Below are 18,345 nucleotides of genomic sequence, written 5' to 3'. Positions count from 1 at the left end.
TCTGCATAGCTGAGACTTTGGGACTTCAGCCAAGACCCATGCATGTCGGAAAAATCCAGAAAAGAGAACTATCAGAAGAGAAATCACAAAGGATCCACACCTCTTGTGTCAGCCTGTAGGTAAGGGAAGTGGTAGCATTTGCTCCCTTGCTGGAAATAGCCACAGGGGCGATCTTCTAAAGGAGGGACCTCCAGCAAACTGTTTCCATTCTCAAGAAATGCCACATGGCATGATGCTCAGCTTCACCTCTCAGCCTGTTTGATGTATGTCCCTGGCTTGGGGACTCTACCATATCTGTGGTGGCATGGCTGTCTGCAGGATAACATTTTCTCTAGAATCCTGTGCTAGAAAGGGAAAAGATGTGTGATTTTCAAAACACCAAAAATGAGATGACGGATTGTTTCCTGGACAGGCCCTCAGACTTCTCACTTTTCCTCAAGTCTTTTCTATTTTCACCTTCTTTCTGACTAGTGTCTTTGCAGACAGCTTTAAAACAGAGAAAAATTAGGAGGGTGAGGAACTGAGCTAGCAGTGAAGCAGCAATCAGCGCTGACCTCTGCCCTGGACCTCTTTTATTTAGTGGTGATACCTTTACTTCTCAGGTAGAACTTCTGAAGCCTACTCCTGTAATGCTGCTCTCCTGTGCAGCTGCTCACAGTACACAACTTGCTGTGGCTCTCCTTTCTCCATGGAATAACCCAGATTTATTACACAGTGGACTATCACGTGGGAATAAGGAGCAGCCTTGTTCCATGGAGGCTTTACCAACATGTTAGCTACACATGGCTCTCTCACCTTGGCATGTGAGTAGACGTTGGATAAAATGGACTGATAAAACACAAACTTTGTTGGTTTAAAAGTTTGGAGATGTGTTATTATCTTCATGAATATAAATGCTTCATTTCCACCAAGTGATGTGGCAGCCACAGTTATCCTCAGCACGTGAGGAGGGGATGTGCCTATTATTTTGATTGCACATCTGATCTCCCATGGGGGCTAGTGACATTAATCAATAGAATACTTAATAAACTTTTACATGTTAGGGCTGTAATTTCGTGCTTTAAAAAAAATCAGTGGGCACAGCTCTGGCTGAACTTTTACAGGATGTTTCCAGATGGATCAGCTGGCAGAAACAGGAAATAATCCACTGTCGTTTACAGCTAATATGCTGATTTATTAATTTTCATGTTCACCTAAACCCCAAGTAGCTCAGCTTTAGCTATGAAATGAACCACAGGACCTCATTTCATGAATGTGAGATTTTAATTAAAGACATGGGGGCTGTATTTAAAAGTGTGTAATTGCATATTCTTTCCTCTAAAGGAAAAGGAAAGGGCAATATATCTGTTTGTTTAATAAGGGCTTAGAGTGAAAAGCAAGAGGAGATGGGCCTAACTAGAACAATTCTCCACTTTGCAGTCCCTTGTTTAATATCACATCATCCACTAGCTGGCCTGATGCAAAACTTCTTAAAGTTACGAAGAAATAAAATTGCAAAGGCTGTTACATGGCCCTTTGCCTTTCAGATTATGGAGAGCTTTGGCTCTCCATTGGTTCAATGCATTAGTACAAGTCCATACAAAGCAGGAACAAAAACTTTGTGCAGTATCATTGCATCTTGTATGTATTACAGAAGTGCATCAGGGGTCCCTCCAGAGGTTTGAAACAGCAAGACTGAATTTGCAGGCTCTACTTTGTACTGCTCAAGGCTCACTTTTTCATATCTAGACATCTAGACACTGTTTATCAAAATTATAGAACTTTCAATATTTGTGAGGTTAATTCTGTCAGGTGCCTGAAGTAGAAGGTAGATACTGAAATTAAAAAAACCTGATTCTGTATCACCCATGGTGGCAATCATTAAAAAAAACAACAAAGAAACCTTTATAAAAGATCTAATTAATTTTGAAACCTGTTGGCCTCCCTCTTTCTCCCAGATGTTTATTTCTATTTCCTTTTATATCTGCACCTATTTCTATACTGTGTGTATTCTAATTCATATTTATTCTTGTGCTGATAGGCTGTGTCTACACCTGCAAACTAAACAGGGACAGGCAGACAAGGCACCAGCCTGAGCATGGTCATACAGTTATGCATAGCATTAAATCATTAGCAGTATCTGTGGTGAAGTGTTGACTTGGACAATTAGGCTGCCCCAAAATACACCCAGGAATATGCTGGTGCATGGCCAGGGATGGTTCCTAGGAGGTGTATGGATGCAGCCACAGTCTGAAGGGTGACAATGTTCGAGTGTGCAGATGTGATTTTTTTTGGCCAGTTGACTTCAAGGGTAAACAATGGCTGGCTTGTTTTATTTGCTAAAAAACCAAAAACCCCCAAAACCCAAACAACATCCCACCCACCCCCCCCCCAAAAAAAAAAAAAAAAAAGATGTAGCATCATTGTCCTTTACCTTTACAAGCTCTTTACCATCTCTAATAATTTCCCTGATTTACAGACAGTATCTTATTCAAACTTAGCCTTTTTTTACTGGGACAAAAGAAACAACCTTTTCTAGTTTCTACTGATTTCCTGATGACCATGCTAGTTCTTTGAACCTATACTACTCTCAGTTCTTTGTGGAGCATGAGCAACCAGAACCGTAGATAAGTTTTTAGCAAAGCTTTGTGGCAGTTTTGCCAGAATGACAGAATGATGCCCTGATAGAAATTAGAGTCTGTCTTGTCTGTAGGTTCTAGCTATTAGGTTCCCATTTTGTAATGGATTGGCTTGTTACTTCTCCTTATATGACTGATATAACACTTGTGTGTCTCCAGTCCTCTAAATTACATTTTTCTTTTGCATTATTCAGATCCTTCTTTGTATTGACAATGCATCCAGGAGTTGTAATAACAGCAATATCATAAGCAGCTCTCCTATTAACATTATGAATATTAGATATATATGATCCTTAAGAAGCTCTATCAGTAGCCTTTCAAGACTTTCCAAGACTGGTGGTAAATGCAGATTGTTTTTCTGCACTTATATACAAATATTTGCATTTTCTTTTTGATAGATTAACCAAAATTTATTTTCACCAACTGTTTTTTGTTTTCAATATTTTGGAATGGAAAAGATCTTGTCCCATGTCCTTGAGGTCTCACCATCCATGGCAGTCATGAATAGAAAACCAGGTTAAATCTCATTTATGGTACATTTGAATAGCAAATTATGCATTGCTTAAATTGGAAAGGGTTGTATTTCTGAGCACTTGACAATACCAGAAGCTTTCACTACAGATGTAAAAATTAGCAGACTTTCACATTCATTTAGGTACCCTATGTCATCTTATTTATTCAAAATAAATTATGACATATTTAATTATTGTTGATCCATTCCTTGATTATCTTTAATACCAACACCTTATTTATTTTACATTTTTTCCTGCTTTATATACTTTCCTATCTTTTTTCACCTTAATTTTTGGCAGTACTTGTATTATTCTTAGCCTTTAAATTATTTTGATTTTATTATGTATGCTTTTAACTTATTCTGAATATCTTTTAGTTAGTACATCTCTAGATCCTCAGAGGTAACATACTTCCTTAGAAATGTACCATTTCTTGCAGTCTAAATTTATTTTACACATTTGGCTCATACACATTCCAAAACACTTTCATTTCTAGTTTCAACTGTTAATTCCAGCTTATTAAATAATTTCCTGCTATTTAATGATGACTTGTTCCACTGTTATTTGTTATGATCAGTTTTTCTATTGTGTCTTAACTATTCATCAAAACAAAACTATAGTACCATTATTTCTTCTCAGTCAGTGCTGGATAAATAATCTGCTAATGATCACAGCTGGAACACAAGGTCATTAGTCATGTTTACTGTCCGAACTACTCTGAACAGCTAAATTGTCTCATAATTTACAGTGTGCTGTAAATTTATCTAAAATTGGTAAGGTGTTTCTCAGCAGCAAAATTAGTCCGGGTAATCAGCAGCTGACCTCTAGTTCTACCCCCGGTTTCATTATTTGCCCTTTTCCAAAATGACACAGAACCCAAGGGTATTATGTTTTATCCAAACTGGTTTTGTATTTCCTGACATGTTATCATATCATCAGTATGTTATGACATCCAACCATTTTTACTTTTATTTTGTCTTTCTTATGTAGCTCATAGTTGGTCTAATCATGCTTGCTACATCAAGCCTACTTGGCCATTTCTTTTATCAGGACAGCCTTTTCCATCTTCTTGCAGTCATACCTGTACACTCTCATATTTCCTTCTCCATTCCTGTATTTCTGATTTTCCCAGTGTTCCTCTTTCAGTGAATTAAAACCACCCATAGAGATTGCACGTGATTTCCCTGATACTGAGGGCTTGTATTAGTAGCCTTGGCATTTGTAGCCCCTCAGTATTTAAGTGGAAAGTAGTCATCAAAAAAACCCTCCAAAGAATATATAAATGTTAAAACAAATGGTGGTTAACACTGCTTTTGTTCATTATTTTCAATACGTTGTGGCTTTACAATTTTTATTCTCTATGGATCAAAGTAATCTGTGCCTGCGCTGAAGTTCAGTGCTTTGTTTTGATATGTTCTAGCGTGAGTCTGATACCACTATTTTCCTGGAAGAATGCACAGTCAGAAGATTTGTCCCTGCTCTGTTCATGCTCTTTTTCAGCCTCAGGCCTGCACTTTGCAACCTTTCTTCTGGCAGGCAGCCTAACTTGCTGTGCTCTCCATGTGCTCTGGTGTCTCTTTCTCTTATTAAAGAGTTCCTTTATGAAAGATTCAGGCTGGTCTTTCCCTGGTGCTGGAACATGTCTACTGTGCCCTTCTGTTCTGCCTTCTGGCTGAAAATAATCGTGAATCTTTTTTCTGTCCTGCATCTTCTGTGTATCATCCTCATTCCCTCTTCAGAACCGGTCCCTGACTCTCATCATATCTTTTACTTCACTAAAACATCTGACCTCTCTTTTCTTCTCTCCTTCATGGTTTGCTTTCTTCCCTTCCTAAGGTCTCCAGGAAAGACTCCTTCAAATTTTTCTGCTGCACTAAGCCATCTTTTCCAAAGGGTCACATCTGCTTTTTTTCCTCCTGTGCTATTCAGCTGGTTTTGTACAATCTTTTTATCTGCTTCTACATTCTGTTCTCTGTTCTTCTACTACATTCATCTGCATCTTTAGCTCTTGGAGTATGCCTTTATCTGTATCCTGGTGATATTTCCCATGAAGTCAAAAGGCCAATGAAGAAGAAATGTCTTAAAATATCTATAACAGTCAGGCCTTTTCTCCTCTTCAACTTTCGGTTATCACCATCACTGATCCCTCAGTAAACATTGGTATCATTATCTTCCAAATATCTGACTTAGGGAATGAAATAAAAATATTAGCCCCCCTACTTATGAACAAGCACTTGGTGTTTTGCTTGTGTTTTCTGAGATTCTTTACTCAGAAGGTGGTTTTTAAGCCTTTTGCCTCAGTCAGAGACACTTCATGTAATCAGGGAGCAGTCAGTTGTGTTCACAGAGGGGAACATTTTACTCAGAGCCACCTGCCCAGCTGTTTGCCTAGGCACAACTCAGAGTCACCACAAAGGGACTCAGAATGCAGATCAGAGAGTACAGAATATGCAGTCATACTCATGTAGAAAAGAAAGAGATAAATTCCTCGTCCAGAACCTGTCCTATGAAAACTCGTTTTTTTTTCCTGGGTGCTTAGCAGAGGTAACAGGGTTTAGACTTTCTTAGACAAATTTGTTGTCCCAGTAAACAACTGTAGATCCATCTGTAGATGTGAGAAACCTTTTAATATGTAACATAAAGTTTCCTTCACTTTTAATAAATTTATCCTAGACCTTTACTGTAAATGTTTGCAGAGCAGTGAATTGAGTGTGTGATGAAAAGCGATTAAGCTAAGGGTTTACTGGATCACCCCTAGGACCATAATATATTGTACTGTCAATCTTTATTTAATATCTCCTCTTTGATAAAAATCCTTGAGAAAATGTGCCTCCAGTTGTTTAGCTTTTTAAATGTGATAGTCCACAAAAACAGATCTCCCTTTTTTCATAGCAAGCTGAAGTGTCTATTGTCCTCAGTTCCCATATTGCCCAGAACTTAACTGTATTAAACTGTTTTGTTATTCCTTTAAATTTTCAGTATAGCACCTAGGGTTATTCTGGAGAAAAGCTTTTTATAAATTAATTTTTCACTGTATTGTCACAGCATCTCATATTTTTTCCTCAAATGTAAGTCTTATTAGCCCCACAGAATTCCTCTCACCAAAGGAAAGTCTAACGTACAGACACATACAGAGACTGAATTAGCAAAGCTATGATGGGTAGGTACTTTCAGGTAACTGAATTGTAACCAGAAAAGTTGTTTTCTAGAGACAGTCTCTGGGAGCACAGAGAAAAAGTCAATTTTAATAGTTCTATTAAGGTAATTTGTAAAGTTCATATTTTAAAAGAAATGTTAGAAAAATCAATTTGTATGTAACTGATTATTCCATTTCCAGTCTTGTCCAAATAACAAGCAAAGGACTACTTATAATTCATCATGCAGCTTTTTTTAAAATAGCTTTTGCTATTTAAAAATAAAAAAATCCATCAAGGTTTGACCTCCCTTCCCTTGCAAAACTCTATTTGTATTGAACTTTCTGATTAGAGTATGAAATTGTTAAATAATAAACAAATCACCATCGGTCTCACAGTATCATTTTCCATTGAGGAACAGGGAAGTCAACTGTAAAATTTCTAAGTTGTACTGGACAATTTTTACATTTGGTAATGCTGATCCAAACAGTGTAACACAAACAAATTACTGGAACTGCTTTTAACAAAACCAGCATTTCCAACCTCTATAATTACTGTGAAAGAATAGTAGTAGATAATCTCTGCTACACCATGGCTCCAAAACTATGTATTTATTGTGGGCTAATATGGAATAATATTTAACATTTTCCAGCTTCACATAAAATACCATTATCTTCACACTACAGTTTTGTAGACATAGTATAAAATTCCCCCCATCTGCATTAGGACTGTACTTATTTTATCCTCTTAACAGGAGACAGTGGAATAACTCAAAGTGCAGTAAAGAAGAACTGAAGTATATGACTTCAAATAATGGGGCTGCTCAAAATATTCCTGTGGATAACACTTATTTACCTTTTGTGTGCATGGAAATTTCCATACGCTAGTTCCTTTCAATACAGGACTTCTTTCACTAGTACACATTAGTGTTTTTTGTTTTTTTTCCCCCACAAAACACTGTTGATCGTTATATCAAATGGACATAGAATTTATCGAGAAATATTTTTGATTTGCTCTTCTGAACTATTGCTATAATTCACACTGAATATTTTGACATTAAAATAAATTCAAAACCTTTATACTAATGAACTAAAAAAGAGAGAAAATAATAGAAAAATTAACAAAAATAAGAACAAAATTGCATTCTGTGTACTTTTAGTATCCATTAGCCAGGAAATGGACATTCACAAGTGATTTTATTTAGTCTTTGAGCTGTTGATTAACCCATCAAGAAAGTAGCATGAACTTCAGAAACATTAGAAAATATCTGCCTTTCTTTGCTCATTGTTACAGCAGCCCAGCCTGAAGTTAAGATTACAGATTTCATATTAGGCACGAATCTTCATTAAAAGAGAAATTTTTTTCTGTTTTGTTTTTGATAGGACTGATGTGGTTTGAAATGTATTCCTGAACTTTGCCACTTGTTTTTTGGGTAACCTTGGCAAGTTAGTTCATCTCTTTCTCTGCAAAACATGTTTCATGTTACTTGGCACTTCTGCAAAGAATTTTGGTATTTTATATTGAAAAAAGCATGATATAAAAGGACATATTATATAAAAACAGCTTAATATAGTTCATAACATAAAAGTTAACTTCATGTTGAACTGACCTCCTTCAGCTGAGCAGATGACCACTATAGGGCTGAAGGGACCATCTCCTTTGTTGTTGTAAACACCAACTTTCACCTCAAAGGGAGTCAGTGGTGGCACACTTTCATCTCTGTAGATGAATTTTGAGGCATCTGAAGATGTCACCATTTTTTCCTTCCAGCCACGTGTTCCATTGGGTCTGAAGGCTACAATATATCCAAATCCTTCTCCATTCTGAAACTCTTCTGACACTGGCTAAAAAGTAAAGTTCAGGTAATGATTAGACATAGTTTTACTAATTTAGAAAGCAGTCAGTCAGTGGCTGACCATGATCTATCTGGCTGCTTGTGTGAGGGTGATGCCTTGAGATTTTACTTATCATGCCTAGGGACAATTGCTTCTGAAGAGGAACCTTGTAAGGGTTTCCTCATCTAATGAACCATAGTTAGGCCACTGTCCTAGGAACGAGCTCTTGGTTTCCAGAAGATTTTTTCTTCTATATCTCCCTCGTTGTGTTTAATGCTTTAACCAGTAGTCTATCAATGGAATAACCCCTTCCAGTGACCATGTTAAAAATATAGAGCAACATATTGTTAAAGGTTCCTAAAATGCGATGTGAGTGACGCTGAACTACAGTGGGACTCTTGGGTTTCAGGTGCTAGCCTGTCTAATTTCTGTATCCAAACAGGGTGTCAGGACTTAGGGATTTAAGTCTAGTAATCAATTTGAGACTTAGGTTATAATGTAATAAATCTAGTTGTTCTAACTGTCAAACTGAGTCTTTGTGGGAAAAAAAAAAATCTCATTTGCTTTTCTTTTCTCAGAGGATCTGTGAAATTAGCCTCTTATATTGGGACACATCTGCCACAAGCAGGCAGTTAGCAAAGGGGTTTAGGTGTTTAGAGGCTGAGCAAAAGCTAAATCTTACATGTCCGGCTGAAGGAATGGAATTTTTCATGCTAATTTACTGCCTGTATTTCTTGTAAAGTCAATGGACTAGATGAGGAATGAGGTTGTATTTAACGGCTGTGAGCATATTAGGCCTATGCAAAATGTCATAAAAGGGTGTCTAAACTCCCTCGCCTCACATGCCCACCCTAGATCTGCAGCTAATGAACATCTGAATCAGAGCAGGGGCACAGGGGACACAGAAGCCTCTCTCCTCCACACTGCAAGTGACTGTCTCACCACCAGGCACCTCACCCACAGACACCTTCTCTGCCCATCTTTCTGAAGCTGTGCACTGTGCATCCAAGGGAAAAAAAAATAATCATGACTCTAAAGGCAGAGGAGGAAAAAACAAGACAGACTTTGTCAACTATTGATTTGAGTTGGAAAGGAGAAGCCTGGCATCTCTTTGCAATACTTATGGAGCTGGCAGTAGACAGTCACTATAAAAAAAGCCAGAAATATAAGAGAAGTAGCAGAAGCCTTGAATTTCACTGCAAATGCTAAATGCACAGTCTGTGATTAAAGCTGTGTGAATAAAATTTTGTTGAACCTGCTGAGTATAATCCAGGAGCCTAGGCAGGTTAGTCTTTTGCTGAATTCCCAGAGACCCATATACCATCCCAGTACCTCTTCAGACTTCAAAGTACTTTGTTGAATTCCTATTGCCTGTGTAAGTCCAATACAACTTTTTTGGATCGTGCAAAAGCACAGACCAACTGTGCTGGAGCTATGCTAATTTACACGGTGGTTGTGCCTTATGGAAATGCAGTGGCTACACCACAGACCACAGAAATCTGCAGTGAGTTCAAGTGTTATCCATTGCAATAGGATAAGTTCTTCAGCAGAAATTCCAACACTTACTTTTAATTACATGTTTTTGTGTTTTGTTCTATATTTTTACCATTTCTTGAAGAGGCAGTGACTGTAATTGGTAATAGTAGCAATCTTTCAAACAATATTTTTCAAACAATTTTCAATCAAAAAAATCTTTAAATTAAAAAATGTAAATATGCCCACTTCACAATTTATATTCTACACAGATGAAATGCTATGATGTTTTTGTAATCTTAATTTGATTAGTGACTTTATGAAGTTTAAGAAGTTTGTGAAACAAAAGTACGCTGAAAGTATTAACACTAGGAAGAACAGCATTAGATATTCATGGAAACAAGGAGCTAATCAGAAACAAAGGGGAAGGTTTGACACCTCCCGCCTTATTGGCAGTTTGCAGTCCTTAGCTAGAAGAGAAAAAGCATCACCTGGCTTTTGTGGTAAAAAGTCGGTGTATCCTGAAAGTTGTGTTGATGGAATTGCTAATTCATGACTGTGTGTTTTATCTGTATTGCAGGATGGGACACTCATGGGTCTATGGTTTCTTTTGGAAGGACAATTCAACCCTTGACAAAGAGGGAGATATAACACACTTCAGTAGTCTCCCATTCAAATCATCTGGGGAGCACTATAAAGACAGTTAATATGAGTACTACATACTAATATATGATATTAAGGACTGTGATTAAGCCAGTTTACATCAGATACAGATCTAGCCACCTGATGGTTTTGTTTGGGATTCAGCAAGTTCTCTCCCAATAGGAGAGATGCTGCTGTTCATATTAATAGACTATAAAGCAAATTGAAATCAGATCTGTCTCAACTGCCTCAGGTAGCTGGTATCGGAGAAGGCAGATGTGCCAACAGAAGACAGCCTATTTAGATGTCCTAAAATTTGCCATTTTAAGCAGTTAGCCAGAATTCTGTGTGTCTTTTGCCATCTGAATATCTCCTCAAGTTGACTAGACTAAAACTTCTTTCATTAAACCCCCATGTCTTTACTTGATGTCATTTTTCTTGGTTGTGTGTGTGTATATATTTTCTGAATTTGAAACTCTTCATAATGAATCTAGAAGTTTTGAAAATCCCTCAAGAAAAGTCTCTGTTCTACTGTGTTATTTATGGTTAGCAGAGAAGGTAACTCCCACTCATCCAGTTGCCCACTGGCATGGTCACACAGCTGTGTTGCATCTTGCATCACAAATATCTTCTCAAATACACGTTGATTTCAGGTCTTTAGTTTTATATTTTTATGAAATACATAAAAAATAATTGTTTCTTAATTTAAATAATAATAAAAAAGTTATAAGCTTTTCCTTCTGTTCCCTTAACTATTATTTCACCTGGTTTAGCATTTACATAAGATCCAGAAAAGTTAAGTCAACCCAAGCAGTAGATCAGGAAGAAGACTTAATGAATTAGCACAACTTTGGAGCTGTTACCATAATGCCCTCTACTCAAACCACGTGAAAATGCACATCACTTTGAAAGTTTAACACATCTTTAAAGAACAGTACTTTGTTTTCATGTCTTGCCAAGGTTTGCTGTAAGGAAACCCCAGTACAGTACTCTTTATTTTGCCCTCAAAGAAGTAAACATGAAATCAGAAAAGTCCCTTACCTCCCATGCTATTACTAATTCATGTCGCCTTCCACTTCTACCACTTACATTAGCTGGAGGTGTCTTTGGCACTGTGAGTGAAAAGGAAAAAAAAACCAAACAACAAAACAAAACGTCCAAGTTATTGAAGTTTTCCCCACAGTAATAAGTTGCTGCAGAAGACATGAGTCTGATAAATCAGAACAGAAATAACAAACACAGCACCCTGTGGTAAAGAAAATTTGCTTTCATTTCACAGAATTCCACAGTCAAGCTGGTAAACTCAAGCAGAGCGTAAGCTGATAAGAAAAATAATATTGGAATAAAAAGCTGTTTAAACACTATGCCTTCTTCAGATTAGTCAAAACTTCAATGTACAGATCATCTAAGAGATAAAACAGGAATTATCTTGTAAACATTTGTATTTTTTGAATATACAAATCAAAATCAGATACCAGGAAACCTGACATATTTCAGAATTCAGGTAAAATCTTAGGACATAAATAATATGTCTCTACTATTTCTCAGGTCAGTAGTGATTTATAATGTTTTAGTAATTGTAGATCTATTCTTATATGCTTTAACAGGCAGCCAATTTTCAGAAATTTTAAAGTAATCATCCTTAAACACCCTTTATAATTTCCTGCAAAATGCTAGAAGCAGTACTACCCAGTTCTTCAAAAACTGACACCACCATCATGGCTTTAAAAGCACATATGAGCAGCTGATGAAATTCTTTAAACGAAATTGTAAGTATCATCATCAGAGTGAATTTGGTTATCATATTTTGTAAACCCCCAAATCTTAATTCTTCCATTGGAGTTGTGTAATTTTTTTATCTTAGTGCCTCTAATGGTGCTCCTAAAATGACTAATGTCTTGAGTTTATTTACTGTGAGCAGGTAATGCTTGTATTCTTTATTTGATTAAATATATCCAAAGATAGAGACTCTTCCTTACAGAAGCACATAGGTCCTTGGTAGAAATGCGGTGTAAGGCAGTAACTGTTAAGGCCTTATTGCATGCTGTTTAGCTTATTTATTGAGTAGCATTGTGCCTTTGAACTATACAAATAAAGATACCTTTAAATAAATGTACATGGTCCTCTCCGTTTCCCATGTTGATCATTAACAGCTGAAGTTCAATAAAAGTGCAGTTTTTACTAGGTCCTGGAAGTTCACATAACGTTTTAGAATTTGTTTGTCTAATGTCTTTTTGAACTCTGAACTCCTCTTTAGAGGACATAAGCCCAGTTCTGTTTTTTCTCATAAATGATGCAAACCCACAAAGCTTATGAATTTCTTCTGATAGACACTGTTGGAAATGAGCCCTTTTAGCTGTAGTTCTTACCAGACTGATAGGGGAGGTTTCTCATGTGTGAAACATCTCTCTACAGTAAACCTGGGTTTATCTGGCAAACACAGTGCCTTCGACTTCCTTCCTTCCATCCTTCCTTCCTTCCTTCCTTCCTTCCTTCCTTCCTTCCTTCCTTCCTTCCTTCCTTCCTTCCTTCCTTCCTTCCTTCCTTCCTTCCTTCCTTCCTTCCTTCCTTCCTTCCTTCCTTCCTTCCTTCCTTCCTTCCTTCCTTCTTTCCCTCCCTCCCTCCCTCCCTCCCCACATGCTAAATGAGAACTTTCATAGTTACTTTCTGCTGAAAGCTCTTGACTTCTGTGTAATCAGATGATCTAATTGCTTTGCAGTTTAACATTAGCTAGTGGGAAATCAGGTATCCATGCTGAGCTTGTAGTTCAGACTCTTCCCCTAATGGATGCAGAGCTTTGGGGTGGTTCCCTCCATCCAAAGATAACTGTCTAAACAGCGAGAAAAATTGTTTGGACTCTATTGACTGGAGACATGAACTGGTTTAAACTGAGACCTAATCTTTACATAGCAATAATTTAATCACATTTTTCTTTCAGAAACAGAATTGCCCTCTGGATTAAAAAAAAAATACAAACATCCAAACCCCAAAGAATAAAAACAATCAGTGTGCAACACTGGGATGAATGTTCTACAGTGAAAAGATGTGGATGAAGAATCATCTGCCAGTAAATTAACATGCAAAAATTATGATGCCATCTCTAATGGAGCGTATTTAAACCTTGTTTAGCATCCATTTTTCTCTTGCCTTTCCAAGACATTTTTGGGTAATTTATAAAGGTAAATGAAGTTTTTATGTAGGTGCCACATAACTGATGAGAAAGCATGCAGCACTTCTTTGAAGCATCCAGTGTGATGGACTTATTTAACCTGCAGTGTCCTCTTTCTAGAGTGTTCTTGTTAACAGATTTGCAGACAGAAGCCCTAATTAAATGAATAAGCGCTAAAAGAATAAAACTGTCAAAACGATGAATTTCTTTTGCACCGAACTAAAATGTACATTCACACAGTGAAACTCTCAAATGAATAACCATTAAAAGAATAAATGTGTCAAAGGAATAAATTTTCTCGGCACTGCACCAAAGCACATAATACACAGTTATAGGGGGACATTTTGAAATGAGTAACTGTTAAGTGAAGAAAACTATTAAAAGAAAACATTTTTTGCCAGGCACCGAGGTTATATATTAGCAACCCTTTCAGCAGCACCAACTTTATATCAGTGTTATATCTGAATTTACTTACTCATAGCCTAAGTTTATTGCCATGCAATTAGTGACTTCGCAATCTTTAAGTTGTTAATTGTTAGCAGTGACACTCATGAAGATGCACTTGCATCAAATATGCAAGTATGATGATTAAACTTGGCTCCCAGACACAGGATCCATGTGCTTGGAGGACAAGGACATCAGGACCTCTTTTCTTTAATGCTTGTCAAAGCTGAAAAATTCAGTATTGTTTCTTCTGAATAAATACACCTCAACTAGTAGCAAAGAGCTTTTTGCTGTGTTAATGTCTCATGTAATGAGAAGATGAGAGAACGTCATCTACTGGAAAATGAACTAATTGCTCCTTGGCTTAAAACTGGTCTTTAGGATTATAAAATATGACTATGCTTAGTTTGATCGTATGCTTGTATTTCTGCTTAAAGCCTTCTTGTTAGCCCCTTTGCCAGCTATCCTTTGTCACTTGTCCCCGGTTTAATTCTTAGACTTGGGATCAGGTTGGTTCTTTTGTTTTGTTTCTTCAGCCACTGGTAAGGTTGGGACTTAAAAGCCAGGTCTCTCCATTGCTCTCATAATGCGAACAACAAACAGTGCTAAAAACTGTCCCCTGAAAGAAACGGTACTGGATGTAGTTCATAGTAAATAACGGCTGTATGCTGTCGGACACTGATGTTGAAACCTCCACTTAAGGCAAACAAACAAGAATCCTGGAATGGCTTTGCCAGGAATTTGTTTTGAACAGAAACAGCAGGATTTGTTTCTCATTGTTTTCCATTTTTTTGGAAGTACTGTGTCATGCTGAAAATGAAAGTGAAATTAAACACTATTAAAACTTATCTCCCCTAAACCAAACAAATAAAAAACCCTTTAACATTTTCTGTAAGAGCAAGCATGATAAATGTACCCCTCAGCATCCTATGAAGAATTTGATGACATGCTTGAAATATAAATGAAGAAAGGGAAAGGAAATGAAGAAAAAGAAAGAAAGATATGGAAGGGTAAAGCTTGTACATGAAGCCACGGCCAATTGTTTAATAATTTGCATGTCTGTTATCATTACAAGCTACATATGCATGAAAAGCAGTGTTTGTTCTTCAGGAAAAAGTGTATGCACAGAACTGATGTTGCTGAGGGCTTTGTGTATGGGAGCAGTGGTTATAAAGTGCTGAAAAGCGCCGACATTGCCACCTATATATATTAAATCTATATTTAAATGCAAAGTTTGGGGAAGCTTTTCAAAGTGGTATTACCATAGCTATGAAACCATGAACATTTCGGGTAGATGTTAGCTTTTCTTCCAGAGCTCCACTATGTCCAACATTCTGAAAACTGCTTTGTGCTTCAGGGTGCTTAAATTAAGTTTTTGGCTCAGAGATTTAAAAATCCCTCTCCCTTCATTCTGCATGGTTGATGGATTTTCTGGGTTTTTTTTTAATGAAAACTGTAGATTCTGATAGAATGTAAAGATAAGCCCATTCAAAGGTTTTGGGTACTCACTTTTGGGCAAAATATGGACAATTATTAAATATTTCATTTTGATATTATAACAAATGAAACATAGCCATTTGTGTTTTTTTAAAAAAGGTGTAATTTGAATTTTACTTCAGTTTTATATAAAAATAGACAAAAGTGGAAAGACAAATGAGGATATTTTGTTTTTAACTGTCAGAGATTTTAATTTTTATCCAAAATTGTTATTTTACTTCTAATTCTCCTTATTTTTACTTCAGTGAGTGAACTGAAAAAAATCTTTTAAACTGCTTTAAGCTCTAGATTCCTTTCCTTATAGAAAGGAAAAGAAAATGTTGCAATGAACCTGGAAAAACTGGAAATACTTGAAAACCAGTTAATTCTCTTTTTAACATTCCAACCTTGTAAAGAAATTTTTTAAATGTTGTTGAATGAAAAGTTAATAATTTTAAAGTTTCTGTTTTGTCTTTTCAAGGAAATATCTTTTTTTTTTCCCAGTTCTGTGTGTTTTTTTATTGCAAAGAGATATGACATGTTCTTAATTTTGTAGTGTGTCTTAATTTTTGTGCAGAAAAAAAGTATTTATCAGCCAAGATTATAATTGATTATAGTATTGCTGTAGAAACATGTAGCTAGATTTAGTCCCTGTCCTTCCATTTTGCAGTCTGAATAGGTGAGATAGAGGGAGGACAAAGAGAAGCAAGCCCCTTACTAACCTCCTGTTCTTAGAGTAAGAAATGCTAATGTGAGCTGCCCAAATTTACAAAGTTTTCTGATAAGCAATTGAGTCCAGATTTCCCAAATCCCAGTTCTGTACTTTAATCACAAGGTCTTTCTTAACTGTACTTGAATCCTGAGATATTTTCCACATGGATTTATTTTTAAATAAATTCTGGAACATTGTGTCAAATAAAGCAAAATGAAACAAAATGTTGACATTGTTACACTTTTTGGGGAGATGAATTATTAAACTTGGCTTTGGTCCTTAAGAAAATGTTTGCTCACGGTACAGTTGCAGTTATTTATTTCTTTTAGAGCTTTTTGTATCTTTTAAGCACAGGTATTGTTTGAAAACCAACTCTTCTTAGCTGTGGAAAAGGTATGAACAGGGGGAAAAAGTTTGTTACCAGCTTGGCAGAATTTCCTAATGTAAGGACCAAAGCAACAACACATTCAGCCGTTTTTTCTTCTTGGTTGTTTTCCTTTATGTATCTATATATCTGTATAAATCTCCTGCAGTACACATCTGGGAAACAGAGGGTTCTTAAGTGAAAACCCTTTCACTGTGTGAAAGGCCAGCCCTCAAGTTCTCACCCTCCCAGGAAAACATTTCACATCTCATCTGTTCAGGAATGAAATGTAAAATGTGCCAGCACCTCGGAAGCGGGTGGTGCACTGTATTCAACTATTGGAAAACAGCGATGCCCCAGCTGGTCTCAGGATCAGCATTTTCGTTGTTCTCACTTCCTCTGTATTATTAATATTTGTAATTTAGTAGAAGACAGAATTCAGTTCTATTCACTGATAACATGTAATGCATGGCTGCAGGACTCAGTCTGCATAACTTCCATATCACCACGTACAGGACTGAAATCTCAAATGCTGTGGCATATATGCCAAGGAACCAGTTCCTTAGTTTTCTTGTTATGTCTTTTAGTAGCACACACATTTGGATCCTTTGTTAATATATACTGCATATTAGTTTGAGCCTGCAATATTGTGTGTTAATAGCCTATTGTATGTAAATATACCCATGCAGTCAATGGTTGCCATCTACTTTCTCTTCTCTTTTTGTTTTTCCTTATGGAAAAGCATTTTTTCTATAAAAGCTTAGTAGCCTTTGTAATCATCTCCAAATGTCTCAGATACAGAGGGTTATTCATTTTTTTTGCAGAGCAAAAATAGTTACAGTAATGGGAAAAGCTGAAACTTCTTTTATACAGGTCAACAAACAAATAAAACACAACTTCGAACGACAAAAAAACCTGAAAGCAAAGCCAGCGTAAAAGATGTAACTTTTTTCCTGGGATGGAGGCATTTCTTGGTATGCTATGAAGAAATTCTAGCGGATAATAAGGGCAACTTAATGGTAAATAAGGACTTATTAAAAATAAAACCTGTGTACAATCTGCTACTAACAGAGTGCATTGTTACCTCATAGAATCAGGTTTGCATGCATGATTAGCAGGTTAAACTTTAATTCTACTCAATTTCTCTCTCCCCATGTTTCCCCATGAATAGATAATGTAATTGATGCTTTGCCCCCAGGCTTCAAATGCCCGACTGCCTTAGTGGAATGCCAGACATGTTTAAATTCATGTTATTGGCTCTTTTCACCTTGTGGACCTGTAAAATATGTATCAAGGCTAGAACTGACAGAAATGCAGCAGCTGGCTATAAGTCAGATGTGCCAGAAAATTGCAGTATTATCCATTTCGATGAAAGTAGCTATGAAAAGCAATCATGTTAACTAAATATGAACTAAGTAACAAGATTAGGGTTTAATTAGAAAATTAAAGCAAGTGGAAATCTGTTTATTATTCTGTTGATTTCCTTACACCATCCCGATTATTGTTTCCATGGGTATTTTTAGATAATGGACTAATATAAAATGTTGTTACTATCTTGGGGAAGAAGTGATAAAATAAGTGAGGTGTGGGGAGAGAAAAAGACTTTAGTCTGCAGTCAGATTAGCTTGTTCCATTAAATTACAAATGCTGGTTTCCATTAAAGTATAAAAGAATGGCAGCAGAATCACACATTTGCTGCCTCTGTGGGTTGTCTACACAGCTACCATTCAGCCTGGGGACCTCAACTTTCTGAGGATGAGACACAGTCACCTTCTCTGCTGGGAGACTGATGGTTCTGTAGTTGTACCCAGCGCAGGGGCAGCCTGCCTGTTCTCACTTGTGGGTCACATCTGACATTACTGCAAATAGCCAGGTTACTGTGCCTGGGTCATGAGCAGAGAGGCTGATGCCACGTCCTTTCTGAAATATAACGTCCTTTCACATACATGTCTTCTCAGAATTGAGT

The 18,345-nt window shown here is 36.8% G+C and overlaps 1 protein-coding gene across 4 annotated transcripts in view; it reads right to left on the bottom strand.

The window, feature by feature from the left end:
- Window positions 1–18,345, bottom strand: part of CNTN5 (contactin 5) — a 678,276-nt gene that overhangs the window by 18,464 nt on the left and 641,467 nt on the right. For all 4 annotated transcript variants that reach the window (XM_055703125.1, XM_055703128.1, XM_055703127.1 and 1 more), the window contains 2 exons: window positions 11,256–11,326; window positions 7,874–8,108 (listed from right to left, as the gene is read on the bottom strand). In XM_055703125.1, the coding sequence (XP_055559100.1) occupies window positions 7,874–8,108; window positions 11,256–11,326 (306 nt within the window). The remainder of the gene's footprint in view (window positions 1–7,873; window positions 8,109–11,255; window positions 11,327–18,345) is intronic.

The sequence above is a fragment of the Falco cherrug genome, chromosome 2 (assembly GCF_023634085.1).
Source record: "Falco cherrug isolate bFalChe1 chromosome 2, bFalChe1.pri, whole genome shotgun sequence".
NCBI classification, from domain to species: Eukaryota; Metazoa; Chordata; class Aves; order Falconiformes; family Falconidae; genus Falco; species Falco cherrug.
This window is presented reverse-complemented; position numbering and strand designations above follow the sequence as displayed.